Raw genomic sequence first — 16,480 nt, forward strand, 5'->3', positions numbered from 1 at the left:
AGGATAGTTTTTAAAGTCACGTCCCTCTCCTGGAAACACAGCTGTCCTTCAAATTTCACACTTGTCCTAATTTTGCAGTGCAGTCCTCTAGTGAAGGAATGTGTACAAAAGTGCATAAACTAGCATAAAGTTTGCACATAAATACATGTATGCGTGAAAATAACATTTGAAATCATTATATTAGGAGGAAATTGCTTAGCAAGAATGTGTGCATTGTGCAAAAATGTGCACATTAAGAGAAATTTGCACTGAAATTTTTGTTTTAAAAATATTTGCAAACCGACCTGGAAATGTGGAGAACTGAATTTAAGATTAAAAAAGTGAGAAACTGAGCAAAACCGGAATTGACAGATTCACCCGTTCCTAATCGTAGATGTAGAGCAGGGGTGGGAAACGAGTGGCTTTCCAGGTGCTGCTGGATTCCAGCTCACATTGGCCCCAGCCAGCATGGCCAGTGGTCAGGGATGATGGGAGTTGTAGTCCATTAGTATCTGGAGGGCTACGGGTTCCCTTTCCCTGATGCTGGGAATGCTCCTAGCCCTGGTTGTGGTGACCCAAAAAAGCATATTGTGCCATGCATCTAATGAAGTAAGCTGCTGCTTATGAACGTTCAAACTGCATTCACTATCAACATTTGGTTAATGTTTCTTGGTTCCTTTCTTCTTCGATGCCTTTCTTTCTCTCTCCTTCTGAGTGAAGGTTCCTGCATATCAGGAGAGGACTCTTGTGATCCGGTTTGACTTCCTTTGTATCTTTCAGTGGTTTCAACTGCAGCCCAAGTGCTTCAGCTTTTTCATTCATTTAGGAACCGACTTGAGTATATACAGATCTCTCTCTGTCCTGCGTGGTTCTTATCTACAACCTGCAATCTTGGGACAACCTTGCACAGAACACTGCTTTTTGGAACTGTAAAATTAGAAATATTAATTTATGTCTTAGCTACTTCACAAATGCCACTTCGCCATGCATTCCAAATCTTGCTGCTAAGCTAATGTTTTAGTTGCTCTAGGTGTATTGGGCTAAGGAGCCAATTGTTTTGGATGCTCTAAACCAGGGATGGAGAACCTTTGCTCCTCCAGATATTGATGGACTTCCAACTCCCATCAGCCCTAGCCAGCACAGCCAAAAGGTAGGAATTATGGGATTTGGAGTCCAACAACATCTGGAGGGCCACAGGATCCCCATCCCTGCTCTCCATTGATCCCTCTTCCTGAGTGTGTTACAGTTATCTCCCCGTCCAGTCCCTGACAATTTTGCTCCCCACAGCACAATATGAGGACCTGGACGGGTTTTTTTCCTGCAACACTAACTCCATTCTCAGCTAAGGGCTGCCTGTTCCTATCTGGCTGATCCTCATGTTAACTGATGGCCAGTGAATGAGCTCTCTGCTTATTATATGTGTTATTTAAATACTACTAATGGCAGCAGAAGGGCTATGTGCTTATTAAAAAACAACTTCATGAGAGAGCCATGTCTGTGAGTGGAATGTCACCAGGAGCTGTTGAACATGGTCCACACCAGGGATTGAAAACCTGTGGCCCTCCAGATATTGCTGAACTACAGCTTCCACCATCCCAGACCATAGGTCATGTTGGCTGGGGATGATGGGAATTGGAGTCTAACAGCAACTGAAGGGCCACAGGTTCCCCATCCTGGTCTACACTCTCCTGGTGGAAGTACATGTCAGCAGATACAATCAGCCCCCCCATGGCTACTTCTAATCAGCAAGTGCACCCCATGAGGGGCCAGTTTACAACAAAGGAACACCTTCCCCTTACAGCTTCTCCTCCAGTTGCTTTTCCAATGCATCTTTTCCGTGGGCTTCCTGACACGTGGGAAAGGGCTGTTATTTCAGATTCCATCTGCCAAACACAAAAGGGCGATGAAGTTGTATGCAAGGGGGGCTGTGGGTTCCACAGCAGAAACCCGTGGCAGCCTTTGGAAGACTCACCACGACCTGTGCATGTGCCTTGCCCCTCCCTACCTTTGCACGGCTGCTGTACGAGAGGGTAACTCCAGAGCACGCAGTGACCTCTCTGTTTTTGTTGCTCCTGTCCATGTCCTGATTTGTTAGGTACAAAGGCAGGAGGCTGGCCCAGCACAAGTCGGAAACAGAGTGTTTCACTCCAAAAGGGAGTATGGGCAATGGTGGGCGAGCGACAATGAGCAGGTAAGCAAAAGCATGAGCGCCGCACCCCTCCCCTCCCAGGCCATGTGAGATGTCTGTTAGCCAGAGGAGCATCTCAGGGGCATTGCAGCTCACCTCCTCAGTGTGTGAATGCTGTACGTCTCATACAGTATGTCTGTCGAAGCTTGGACACCACCGTCCCTTGTTTTTATCTTGTCAGACCTGCCAACAGCGTTGCTTAGCTTAATCAACCTGGCTTCCACTTGCATCGGTAACAAGAGCTTGATCTACAGCAGGTGAAATTCTTGACTGCATGGAGAATGTAAGCACCACCACCTCGCTTTTATTGATCAAGGAGTGAAAGGCCAACTAAATAAAAGCTGGCAACCCTACCTGCAAGATGGACACTGTCTTTTTCAGTGACGGGAACCACTTTGCCCATGATTTGGTATTTTGCAGCCAAACTGGGGGTTCTTTTGGACAAAATGACCCCCCACTGCTGATAATAGATTTGGTCTAGCCCCAATGGCAAAGAATGACCAGCGCTGGTCTCCAGCATGTGCTGCTCTGGGCTACAGAGATGGTGAATTTGCTGCAAATATGCCATTGCTTTATTATTTTCTTTTAATACCAGCAATCCACTGTAACGATCGGACAAGGGCTTCCTGGGGCACTCTTGGCATTACTGAAATATGCTCCGGCATGGATAGTCTGCAATGACAGCACTACAAAATGCATGCCGAGATCTTAAATGATATTTGAACAAACCCAGAGATCACCACTGAAGGACTGTGCATTGTATCAAGCATGAAAACAAGCCAAGATTATAAATGGCTGTCATCCATAAACAATCCCTAGAAATATTTCATCTGGCCTCCAGCATAGTCCTAGGTCCTAAGAACCTCATCAGTGGTAGTTGGTGGCTCCTTGGCAGTGGGGAATCTGCTCTGGGTTTTAGTCTGAACTTTCAAGGAGCTGTCCAAAGATTGATGGAAGTTGTAGTACGGCAACATCTGGAAGGCCAAAGGTTCCCCACACCTGTGTTAAAACAATACAGTTTAAATAAAAACAATGTAAAACAATTATAACCATCTAAAACATTTAAAAACAATTAAGATCTATCTAAAAGCATACCCTCACAGTTACTAATTTGACAGTTTCCATGGCCAATATCTATCAGCCTGGGAAAACCAGAATGTCCTTAAATTTCTCCTGAAAGGCTGTAATGAATGAGAGAGACACATCTTACAATTTTGCAAACAGGGAACCACCATTGAGAAGCCCCTGTCATGGGTCAATGCCAACCAGGCAGCAGCTAGAGGTGGCACCACCGCAAGACGTCCCCTGCCAATTGTAGGGCCTGAGGTGGTTACTATTGGGGGAGTCACTCCCTAAGATACTTGGGTCCCAAACCATTTAAGGCTTTGTACGCTCACACTTAACACCTTGAATTTGGATTGGTAGCTCTCTGTAATATCGGTCACACTGTTAAATTAGATGGTGACCAGGGATTTTTTTAATTGATTTTTTAAAACCGGAAATTTATTAAGGAAGGAAAAAACAAAAGAAAGAGAAGAAAACAGGACAAAGAAAAAGAAACACAAAGAAAAAAACAAAACCACGAAACTGTCAACTCACATAAACAATATATTAAGCAGCAATACATCCATCTTAGTATACAGTATATATGCAATCCAAATGTCCAAATAGGTATTCAAGTGATGTTGGTGTTTACAGAAAGTACGTTCAAATGCAGCAAAGGTGCTAAGGTCTTCAGACCATTGCATAATAGGTGGTGGGCATTTAACTGACGGGAATGTTTTGATTTGGATTCCTGCATTGAGCAGGGGGTTGGACTTAATGACCTTACAGGCCCAACTCTACTATTCTATGATTCTATAACTTTCCAGGCTCAAAAGCTACCATAAAGGCATGTAAAATCCATTCTTCTTTGCCTGGCATTAGTCCCATAACAACAGGAATATAATTCAAAAGTACATGAACGCTGACAAGGATTTCACCAATATAAAGTTGATAAGGACAATAACTTCAGACCAAAAAGAAAAGAACATCATATGCTGCCCTGGGCTCTTACTGGGAGGAAGAATGGGATATAAATTTAATTAACAACAACATGCCTCAATGAGGCATTCCAGCATTGAACCTCTAGCATCTAAGTTGGATCATGCCTTCCTAGAGACATGTTGTGGAGTCCAATATACCAGTGTTGGACCAGGGATATCTGAATAGGCCATTTTAGCCAGGGAAAGCTACCAAACAGATACAGCCCCCAAAGCAATGTTATCCCCCCCACATACACACAACATACAGGAGTCAGCCATGTCTGATCTAGACTGAAGAGTTTTGTACCTATGATTGATAACATACCAAACATTGTTAAAAAATTATTGTGATCCTTTTTTTTTATGGACACCTGGGTGATCAGTGGTGATTTCTGGGCTGTTCAAGTCATCAGTTTAATCCCTGTTCCATCTTTTTTTCCTTGTTGGGCTTCGATGATGTCAGCACTGGTCGATCATGTTCACACGTCTGGTCAGGATTGATCCACGGCTTCTGTTTGTTTATCAAACTCTCGACACTCCATGCGGCATATTCTCTCTCTCTCTCTCTCTCTCTCTCTCTCTTTCTCTCTCTCTCTCTCTCTCTCTCTCTCTCTCTCTCTCTCATAACTGTTGTGTCTGTTTCTCACTTGATTGATCTGTTCTGAAATAAAAAAAACAATTGAAGAACAAGAAGCAAATTGGTGGGGAAGAAAAGTGCATGCAAATATCAGTTATTCATATTCCATTTTATGCTGTTGAGGGGGGCGTGATTCCTCTGGTATATGCAATCTTTGTCTTGCATATTTCTCCCCCAGTGAAGAGCCAACATTTACTCTATAGCATGAGAAAATCCATTTCAGTAGAGCTGGGAGGATGATGTCCTACATTTGTTGGCTAGAAATCTTGTCAGTGTAAATAGGGTTAGGAAGATTCCACTCACATGGAAATAAATTATACGCCTGAAATCAATGGGGCTTCCTTCTGAGGAATTTTGATACAAGACGGCCATAGGAAGATCAAAGGTCTAATGGCAACCCCAACAGAGAATTTTAGGTATACAAATCTGCCAGCCTTAACTGGGGGAAGAGTTTCCCCTTTCCTCCACAGGTCATGGACATGTCAGTGAATCTGTAGTAATGCCCAGGCCAGTCAGTACTTTGGAGCATCAGTGCATGGTCTACCATTGACAACCGTATGACAAGCAACTGTGCACTGTGAGACTGTTTGGACTTGTTCATGCTTTTGGATCAACACTGATGTTTTCCAGTGATAACACAGGATTGGCACAAAGGGCCTTAGCAACCAATCCAATACAGTTGTTTGCCTTGCACAGTGTAATTGTTTCACCAATTCAATTAGGTGAAAAGATTGCCATATTCTTCATCGCAAGAGTGTAAATAGAATTCAGGAACGGACACGATAACAGAGGGAACGAAGGCTAGAATAAGAGAAAACTTTTTCTCTTTATATTTAGGCACCAAGATTTAATTTGCATTGTTATAATTATTTCTCATCTATGCCAATACACATCAGGGGGATAATTTAAGGCAGTGGCAAAGATCCTGTGGCCCTCCATATGTCCATGGTCTCCAGTTCCCATCAGCTCCAGCCAGGATGGCCAATGTTCAGGGATGACGGGCATGGTAGTCCAGAAACATCTGGAGGGTCACAAATTTTCCGCCACTAATTATAGGTGTAGAGCTTGACTGATGTATCATCACAGAGTCAAACCCTCATCTAGGATGTTGGTGCGATGTGTGAAATTATTTATCAATTTCTAATTTGTTGCATTTAATTAAGTCCATAATTTCAAGCCGAAATCATAGCAGTGCTTCCAAGACATTGATGTTTTGACAGCCTCTCAAAACATTGCATCGCATAATTGATTTTATATGATGGAAGGGAAAGCTATTAGTGGGTTGTTGATGGCTGATTGTTGCTCAGATATAAAAGTACCTTGCAAACAACTAACATCACGTATGGGAAAATGTCTCATGTTTGTGCAACTGCTCCTATTTTGTACTTTTTGCTGGCTTCCTTTTTATGAAGGAAATTGGTTGGGTGAAAACAGATTTCCTGCTCAGTTTTTATGCTGTTGCCAGGTTCCTCTTATCACTTAACTGCTTAAAGGGTTAATACATTGACTTTCTTCAGGATATCCTTGTGAGCAACATAGCCATGTCACAGCTTCTAACTTTTGGAACCCAGATTGGTTTGTGTTTTTATTCTAGATTCTGAAGAATGAACATCTTAACACCTAAGTTCTGTTCAGTGTGATGTCTGAACAGGTACTATGAATGCTAGTAGGGGGGATAGGGCCCTGCACACTGGTCCCTCCCCCAAACATCCACGTGAGTGCTAACTCCACCCTTTCTGATCCCAACTTTCCCATGTTGAATGGGGAAGCTATAAAGAGGACTTTCTCTCATGTTTGCTTGAATGTGAATAGAACCCCCTTGATCAGGAACCCTGAAAAAGGATCACATGGAGGCTTCTGCTCATGTTCAAGCAAACTTCACTTTGGGGAAAGGGCCATATCTCAGTGGAAGAGCATCTTCCTTGCATGCAGAAGGTCCCAGATTCAAAGTCTGGTGTCTCTAAGTAGGGCTGGGAGAAACTCCCTGTCTGAAATCCTGGAGAGCCACTACCAAGTCATGGTAGACAATCCTGAGATTGGATGGACGGACGGACAGACAGACGGACGGATCTGACTCAGTATAAGGCAGTTTCCTATGTTTCTGTGTTCAGACCTTACCCATTCAAGATGGTAAGGTTGGAGAATGAGCATGCGGGGCAGGGACATAGTGCATATTTCTGGTTGCCTCACATCAAAAAGTATATTGTAGAGCTGGAAAAGGTTCAGAGAAATGCAACCAGAATGATCAAGGGGGTCGAGCAACTCCCTATGAGGAAAGGCTACAACATTGGGGCTTCTTAGTTCACAGAAAAGGGAAGTAAGGGGAGATTTATATAAGTTTATGCATAGTGTGAGATTTTTTTTCTCCCTTTCATAATACCAGGATCCATGTTGAAATATTAAATTGTGGAATTCATCCCTGCGAGAAGTAGTGATGGCCACCCACCTGAATGGCATTAGAAGAGGATTAGACAAATTCATGGAGGATAAGGCTATCAATGAGTACTATGACAGCTATGCAGTACCTCCACTGTTAGAGGGGGTGTGTGCTTCTGAATGCCGGTTGCTGGGAGTCACAAGTGGGGAGAGTGCCATTGCACTCAGATCCTTCTTGTGGGCTTCCCATAGGCATCTGTTTGGCCACTGTGCAAACAGGATGCTGGTCTAGATGGGCTTTTGGCCTCATCCATCAGGACTCTTCTTGTGTGGGGATGGTGTGTGTGAACCCCTGACTCCTACACATGTTCATATTTCCTGTTCAGACATAACACCTGAGCAGGGTTCTATATATCTTTCATGGAGGCATTTAAGGAAAGAGTAGACAGCCATCTATCAGGAAGTTGGAACGGCAAGATTCCTCCATGGAGCAGGAGATTCTACTCAATAAGATTCCTCTCAACTCTAAAAACCCATGTTGTGGCTTTATGCAGAATCAGACCATTGGTCATCTTGGCCAGTGCTGTCTACACTGACTGGAGGCAGCTCACCAGCATTTCTCACAGGGTCTTTCCCAGCCCTACCAGGAGATGCTGGGAATTGAACTTGGGAGTTCCGTATGAAAAATATGTGCTCTACCATTTTGCGCATCTTTCTTCTGCAATGTCTGGCTTGTTGAGCCTGCCTCTCACAAACCACTACAGAGTAATCGATCTAAGGCAATACTGAGCTATGTAGGTGTTTGTTTTTATGGTACGCTAGCGGCTCAAGCAAAAGCTTTGGATGTCTTTTTCAAACCAAAGCCTAAAGTGACTTTAACTATTTTGCAGCTACATCTACAGGAAAAGCAGCCTTTTAACTTGATATGTCCACTTGCACAAGCAGTCATCTGTATGCTTTTTTTAAAAAAAAAATCACAAAGGTGCTGCAATTTTTATAGCAGTAGGTTTGCCAGTAAATGCCGCACATTAAAGAAGGGCACCTATGCCTCTGAATACCAATTGCTGAGAATCACAAGTGGAGAGAGTGCTGTTGCACTCAGGTCCTGCTTGCAGACTTCCCAGAGGCATCTGAAGGGTCACTGTGAGAACAGGATGCTGGACTAGATGGGCCACTGGCCTGATCCAGCAGGCTCTTCTTATGTTAACTTAGAATCATAGAATAGTACAATTGGAAGGAGCCTACAAGGCCATCAAGTCCAACCCCCTGCTCAATGCAGGAATCCAAATCAAAGCATTCCTGACAGATGGCTGTCCAGCTGTCTCTTGAACGCCTCCAATGTCGGAGAGCCCACTACCTCTCTAGGTAATTGGTTCCATTGTCATATGGCTCTAACAGTTAGGAAGTTTTTCCTGATGTTCAGTCAAAATCTGGCTTCCTGCAACTTGAGCCCATTATTCCACGCTCTGCACTCTGGGACGATCAAGAAGAGATCCCGGCCCTCCTCTATGTGACATTTCATGTACTTGAAGAGTGCTATCATATCTCCCCTCAGTCTTCTCTTCTCCAGGCTAAACATGCCCAGTTCTTTCAGTCTCTCCATATAGGGCTTTGTTTCCAGTCCCCTGATCATCTTTGTTGCCCTCCTCTGAACTCGTTCCAGTTTGTCTGCATCCTTCTTGAAGTGCGGAGACCAGAACTGGATGCAGTATTCAAGATGAGGCCTAACCAGTGCTGAATAGAGGGGAACTAGTACTTCACACGATTTGAAAACTATACTTCTATTAATGCAGCCTAATATAGCATTTGCCTTTTTTGCGGCCACATCACACTGTTGGCTCACATTCAGCTTGCGATCAACGACAATTCCAAGATCCTTCTCACATGTCGTACTGCTGAGCCAAGTATCCCCCATCTTATAACTGTGCATTTGGTTTCTTTTTCCTAAGTGTAGAACTTGGCATTTATCCCTGTTGAATTTCATTCTGTTTTTTTCAGCCCAATGCTCCAGCCTATCAAGGTCCTTTTCAGTTTTGTTTCTGTCTTCAACGGTATTAGCTATGCCCCCCAATTTTGTATCATCTGCAAATTTGATAAGCATGCTTTGTACCTCCTCATCCAAGTCATTAATAAAAATGTTAAAGAGCACTGGGCCCAGGACCGAGCCGTGTGGTACCCCACTCGTTATTTCCGCCCAGTTTGAGAAGGAACCATTGATAAGCACTCTTTGAGTACAATTCTGGAGCCAACTGTGGATCCATCTAATAGTTGTTCCATCCAGCCCACATTTAGCTAGCTTGCTAATCAGAATATCATGGGGCACTTTGTCAAAAGCTTTGCTGAAGTCGAGATATATCTTGGTTAAGGCATTCGGTACATATGAGTACCAAATGTGCGAAGGAATTTCTGAGAATATACCTGGATAGTCCTGCCCCAGAGACACCTACACATGTACTGGTCATGTCCACAGGTGACACACACATATGGGTGGGGAAGGGCCATAACTCAGTGGTGTTTTGCCATGCGGAAGGTCCCATGCTCAATTCCTGGCACCTCCAGGTAGAGCTTGGAGACACTCCCTGTCTGAAAACCTGGAGAGACACTGTCAATATAGGCAATACTGGGCTAGGTTGACCGATAGCATGACTCAGGAGAAGGCAGCTTCCTCTCTGTGACCCCCTTCAGGCTGACACTGAGCGTGTGTCAATATCTAGGAGTGAGGCAATCTGACATGGGGCTAGCCAGATGTGTTCTTGGAAGCCCCTTCACCCATTTGGCACACATGGATATGAAACACCTAAATAGGGTTAAAGTAAGGCTAACAAATGGAATCCAGTATGTTTGCTCTGACTGGCAGCAGCTCTCCAGCTCCTCAGGTCTTGCTCAGCCATGCTACTTTGGACCCTTTTGGAAAGAAATGTCTGTGACTAGGGATGGAGGACAAATTAATATCAATATCAAAAATATTGATATTAATATCATATTGATATGAATATAAATATTTGGGGGGGGGGAATCAGAACATATCATATGGAAAGCAGGATTGGACCAAGATGAAGGTGTGAAAATTGGAGGGAGAAATATCAATAATTTAAGATATGCAGACGATACCATTCTACTAGCAGAAACCAGTAATGATTTGAAATGAATGCTGAGGAATGTTAAAGAGGAAAGCACAAAAGCAGGACTACAGCTGAACAGCAAAAAGACTAAAGTAATGGCAACAGAAGAGTTATATAACTTTAAAGTTGACAATGAGGACACTGAACTTGTCAAGGATTATCAATACCTCGGCACAGTCATTAACCAAAATGGAGACAATAGTCAAGAAATCAGAAGAAGGCTAGGATTGGGGAGGACAGCTATGAGAGAACTAGAAAAGGTCCTCAAATGCAGAGATGTATCACTGAACACTAAATTCAGGATCATTCAGACCATGGTATTCCCAGTCTCTATGTATGGATGTGAAAGTTGGACAGTGAAAAAACCAGATACGAGAAAAATCAACTCATTTGGAATGTGGTGTTGGAGGAGAGCTTTGCGCATACCATGGACAGAGGAAGTCAAATAATTGGGTGTGAGAAGAAATTAAACCAGAACTGTCACTAGAAGCTAGAATGAGGAAACTGAGGTTATCATACTTTGGACACATCATGAGAAGACCTGATTCACTAGAAAAGACTATAATGCTGGGGAAAACTGAAGGGAGTAGAAGAAGAGGAAGACCAAAGAAGAGATGGATTGATTCCATAAAGGAAGCCACAGACCTGAACTTACAAGATCTGAACAGGGTGGTTCATGACAGATGCTACTGGAAGTCGCTGATTCATAGGGTCGCCATAAGTCATAATCGACTTGAAGGCACATAACAACAACAGCAGCAAAGGCCGAGGAATGTTGGCAAAGAACGAATTTGAATCAATACTGCCTGTTAGGTCAATGGAATGCTTTCAAATCGGCACTGGCCAATGGATCCCATCCCTCATAGAAATACTGGGAAAATTTCACACTCAAAAGCTGATGAATTTTCATGAGGACTTTTTTAAAAAATAAAAAAATGTCAACCTGATGCAGAAACGTGGAGAACTGAATTTAAGACTAGAACAATGAGAAAGAGAGAGAAACCAAAGCTGACAGATTCACCCACCCCGATGTAAGTGTGAGTGGGGGTGAGGGGATGTTCTTGCATGTGTGCTTGGCAAGAACTGGCAAACCCATTTGAAATATTAACTGCAAGAAGGAACTCTTGTCGGACCCTTCTTGGAAAGATGGAGACTGGGATATTGTGACTGCATCCTATGGAAAGTTGCCTTCCGTATTTGAGGTGGAACTATGACTTCTGTATATTTGTCATGTGCCACTTTGTTTTCCCTCAAAGAGCAAGCCAATGATGTGCTCTGACCAACCCTCAATTAAAGCTCCTGGATGGGCAAAGAGAGTGACACATCCACCCTGAGGCTGAGGTGGGGAGAGGATTTTTAAAAATGGCCTTCTGCCTCCAATTTCCTGGAAATGCCACTGTTTTTTATGACTGTCGCACTTTGGGGAGAGGAGAGGCTTAATTTGATACGTGAACGGGACACAGAACTCTGCAATAAAAACAGGCTGGTGCATCCAACATATTCATATGGCAAAAGGCCCAGTTTTGGGTTGCAGCCTATGACTGGAAACTCAATGCCCCCTGGTTATGAAATGACATACTTGGACTTTGTCAAGCAGGTGGCCTGTAATTAAACAATTAACTCCCAACAAGATCAGGTGTGTAGGCATCCTGACTGGATGCGTAATAGTCTCAAAATCTAGACTGAGATTACATGAGGGAAATGAATATGTAAGAAGAGTTCATCATTTTTGCAAGGTTAACTCTCTTTATTCCAGGGCTCCGCAGATCTGCAGGTCCCACCCTTTGACCAGAAGGCCCAGTTTCTTATCTTAAAATAAATGCAAATGTCCATTGTAGTTAACTTATGGCACAGTCTCACTGTGAACGTATCTTGCTTTGGGGTGGGTGAGCAACCTCTTAAAATATTAACTCCATGGAAACCAGACCAGGATTTAACAAATGTTATTCATGTGAGGATGGAAAACACATAAATTTCAGACTGTTCCTAAGCAATTGGTTTCATTGTCATACCGCTCTAGCAGTTGGGAAGACTAATCCGTGTATTGTTTCCCCTCAAAAAACAAAAGCAACAGGGGAATGATTGTGTGTTCATGTGTGGTGTCTACACTATTTTATGTGTGTGGTGAAGGTGCCCACTCCACAAGAAGAAGATAGTCTACCTGAGTAAGCATGTGAACCGTACAATTCTGTGGCCTGGAAGAAGTCATTGTGTCTCAGGCTTGGCTTAACAATGTGCTTTGGAGATGCTCCATTACATGGGTCACTAGTTAACAATGTATAGTTCACTGGCATGTCCTAGCAAGATCACATGGCAGAGTGGGAGTTGTCAGAGCAGAGGATGGCCTGAAACTGGTATATGAGCTGTTGGGTATTTCTGCTAATTAAAATTATGCTTCTCCTCATTCTTGTTGTCAATATGGATAGACCCAGAAGCATTACATCTTACGTTCAATGGGCCTACTACTGGTTTGCCCCTCATAGCCCGGGTGAGAGGGGACATGATAGCGCTCTTCAAATGCTTGTAGGGCTGTCACATAGAAGGAGGAAGAGGAGGAGGAGGAGGGAGGGAAGAGAGGCAAAGACTTCTTGTCAGCTGCCCCAGAAGGCAGGGCCAGATCTTACATTACAGGGAGTAGATGTAGTTGAATCTTAGGAGAAGCTCTTTGATGGGAAGAGCAGTTTGATTATGGAATCATTTACCTGGAGGGGTGATTGGCTCTATTGCAAGCTAGAGGTCTTCAAGAAGAGGGTATTGGGAGTGCTCTAGCTCTAAATTTTATGAACAGAGCACAGGGTTGAACTAGATGGGGTACAAGGCCTCTTATGTTTCTATAATGTCTGAAAAACCCTTTGCATGCTCTAGAATGCTGCTGAAACTATTGATAGCCACTGTTTCATTGGGGTGATATGACTCTTTATTTCCAGGCTGACTGATGATTACAGTGTTTGCTTAGACCAGCTAGCAAACTTAGTTCAGTTATCTTTCAGGAATGGCACCCAAGAGCTATGTCTCTGGTGCACTTAATCAGGGCTGGTGCCAGACTTCAAGGGGCCCTTGGCACATTGCTGGTAATGCACCCCACTGCCCAACACGCACACCCAGATTAGGGCAAGGCCCAGCCCTGTTTGCAGTGTCTGCAGTGGTGGGTGCTACAAGTTTTGCTGCCATTTGGGCAGTGCCGCCACTCACTTCCCTCCACTGGGGCTTCAGAGGTGGATGAATGGCAGCACTTTTGAATGGGGAGCTTTAGTAACCCAAAATGCAGTGCCCTGGCCCACAGATCTATGAAACCAGTAAATTTCATAGATCTATGCACCAGGGCATTACCTCTTGAGTCACCTAAAATGGTGGGCAGCCAATGCAGATGGGAGATGAGCTTGGATCCTGTTCAAAAGCTGCAGCACCATCAGCTGTGGCAGGGAGGGTGATAAATGGCAGTATGACCAGGGTAGGCTGGTGAGGGGCCTTTTCAAACCCCTGCACAACCTGGCCAACCACTTGCACCAGGCTTGCTCTTAGTAACTCTTTTCAATATAAACTTTATATTCATTCATTCTCTCTCTCTCTCTCTCTCTCTCTGTCCTGTTTTGCAGCTCGAATGGCAAATCAGTCACATGGGCCCAGAACGAGAAGAGCGGTAGCAGAGGAGCCCACCTCTGGCAAAGGCTTTCCGTTCATATCAACAAGAAAGAGAACCCCAACCAAACAGCAGTGATCAAGCCTTTCTCAAAAAGCACAGACAGCAGCCGACACAGCAGCAGTAGCACCACCACCTTCGCCACATTTCCAGAGTCTAGTGCCAAGACACTTCATGATGTCTCCGAAGCAGAGGAGCACTACCCGGCTCAGTATCGAGTTCAGACCCCTTCCCCCATCAGTACGATCAGCCAGGGGACTGCTTCGCTGAGCCGGACAGAGGATGACGTCGCAACGTTCCAGACAGAGCAAACCCAGCGAAGCAGCTCCTCCCAAGGCTCTCTGATGGAGCAAATCAGCAGCGTGGTGACTCGTTTCACCGCCAATATCAGCGAACTCAACTCCATGATGCTTTCCACGACCACGCCGGGGGCAATGGTGGCCACTCCTCTGTGTTCTTCCTACCTGATCCCGAGAGAGATACAGCTTCCTACGACCATGACAACTTTTGCAGAAATCCAGCCTCTCCCCGCCATCGAGGTCAATGGCTCATCCCAATCGGCCAGGAAGCCGTCTTGCGGTAGTGTCAAAGAAGGCCCTTCGGCAGAAACACCGGCGGCAGCAAAGCCAGAGCTTGAAGAGTTGGTGGCTTTAACACCTCCCTCCCCTTTCAGGGACTCTGTTGACTCTGGGAGTGCTTCACCCAGTTCCCCAGCATCCGAATCTGCCCTGTGTATCCCCTCTTCACCGAAATATGATTCACTTATTATAAGAGATTATACTCAAAGTTCTTCTTCATTGTGAATGTAATCCAGGTTCAACCTTGGATTTCTAAGCTTCAAGACAACAGAGAGGAGAGGCCCACCCTCTGGGTTCTCCAGTGTTTATGGACACAATGAGAGTACTGGGTCATCTCGGGGGGTAAAATGGAAGGGGGAAAATGGAAACAACAGATGAGTTACGCTCTTTTAAACACACATAAACTGAAAACTTTTAGCAGATCTTTGTGGCCTTAAAAACATGGGCTTTTAAATGGAAAAAAACTGCACCTATTTTTGAGGGCTTATAAGGAGTCTCTTAAATCACTTACATACCAAGTGCTTTGCATTAGTGTATAATGATGAGCTATTGACACATACCGTGGGTGTGGAAAGGCAGGGCGATGTTAAGCAACTGTCCAGTATTTGTTTACTTGGATTCCTTAACCCAGAAGTGAACCTTGATCTTTTATCAAGATATGGAAGACCAAAACATTGAATGTACATTTTCTAAGAGACTGAAGATCTGGGACCAAATAATCCAGCTCCTTTTTTGGTTCAATGTGTTTTTTTAAAAAACGAAGATCTCAACCAATAGTAACCTATTCTCTAACTGCTAACCTTTTTGGCTAAAACATATTATTATGTATACATGGTGGCATGCCACGTGTTGACAAACGTAAGTTGATGCATTGCAGCGGATGACTGCAGTCACAGAGGGCTTTCTAAATGACTTCTCATCCGACAGATTTGTTTATGAGGAAGAATAATAATATTCTCTTCAGTTAAGTATCTAAATTTTTTCATTGTTAACATTGGATTCGCGTCCAGAGCTACAAAATTCCAGGAGGATTTTCCTGACTATTTCACCAAGTTGCCAATCAATAATGGAGTAGCAAAAAAAAAAATTAATAATAATAATATTTTCTGGAGTACTGTTTTGTAATTCCCTTATCAGGGCAAATGTTGAGGTGAATATTCTTTCTAGTGACATTGTGGTAGCATAGCTGTGTTCCCGAGTGAAATCCACACATTTTTATGGAAATTCTTACAGTAACATTGCCAGCTCGAAATTTTTATCAGGAGAATAATCTTTAACTAATAAGGAAGAGATCAGCTGTTTGGTATTGTTCTCAAGGAGCGAGGAAGGGCCTTAGCTCAGTGGCAGAACATCTGCTTTGCATTCAAAAGGCTCTAGGTTCAGTCCCCAGCATCTAGGGCTGGGAATGAACCCTGTTTGAAATCCCAGAGAGCCACAGCCAGTAATTGTAGACAGTACTGAGCTGAATGGGCCAATGCTCTGTCTCAATATAAGGCCACTTTCTAGTTTCTATATTCGTCTGAGCAGTCACTCTCAATCAGTCAGGTGAGCCTCTCTAGAGAGGTATGGATAGTTGCATGGAGAGGTGTGAGTTTCTTCATAGTCCCTCCCATGTGTCTTTTAATTGGAAGGCAAGAGTGCCAGCTCACTGCCCATCCTCTGCCAATTAGAGGTAACTGCAATATGAGAGGCTGTGTGCCTTCTTGGGATTAATTCTGAGTGCTATTTGGCCACCGGGGCAACCATCAATTTTTCACAGATTTCTTTAAAAAAAATAAATCTTGAGATGACTCCCCACACACATGTGCAAATTTTTCAGGATGTTAAAACAGGTGGTCAATTCACGATGTGGCTTTGCTCCCTCTGTCCTTCTTCAGTCTTCTTGACCATGGGCCATGCGTAAGAATGAGCAATGCAAGGAATGCCATGGGTTACC

The 16,480-nt window shown here is 44.0% G+C and overlaps 1 protein-coding gene across 4 annotated transcripts in view; it reads left to right on the top strand.

Annotated features, from left to right (window-relative positions):
- The window catches only part of GRM5 (glutamate metabotropic receptor 5), a 313,504-nt gene extending 297,873 nt beyond the window's left edge, over positions 1-15,631 (top strand). Inside the window, exons 8-9 of one of the 4 annotated variants that reach the window (XM_061628880.1) lie at positions 2,075-2,170; positions 13,923-15,631. In XM_061628880.1, coding sequence (XP_061484864.1) covers positions 2,075-2,170; positions 13,923-14,769 — 943 coding nt within the window. In that variant the 3' untranslated portion in view covers positions 14,770-15,631. The remainder of the gene's footprint in view (positions 1-2,074; positions 2,171-13,922) is intronic. The other 3 variants (XM_061628881.1, XM_061628879.1, XM_061628878.1) reach the window with 3 other exon arrangements.
- Positions 15,632-16,480: the final 849 nt, after the last annotated feature.

This window comes from Rhineura floridana, chromosome 5 (assembly GCF_030035675.1).
Source record: "Rhineura floridana isolate rRhiFlo1 chromosome 5, rRhiFlo1.hap2, whole genome shotgun sequence".
Classification (NCBI taxonomy): Eukaryota; Metazoa; Chordata; class Lepidosauria; order Squamata; family Rhineuridae; genus Rhineura; species Rhineura floridana.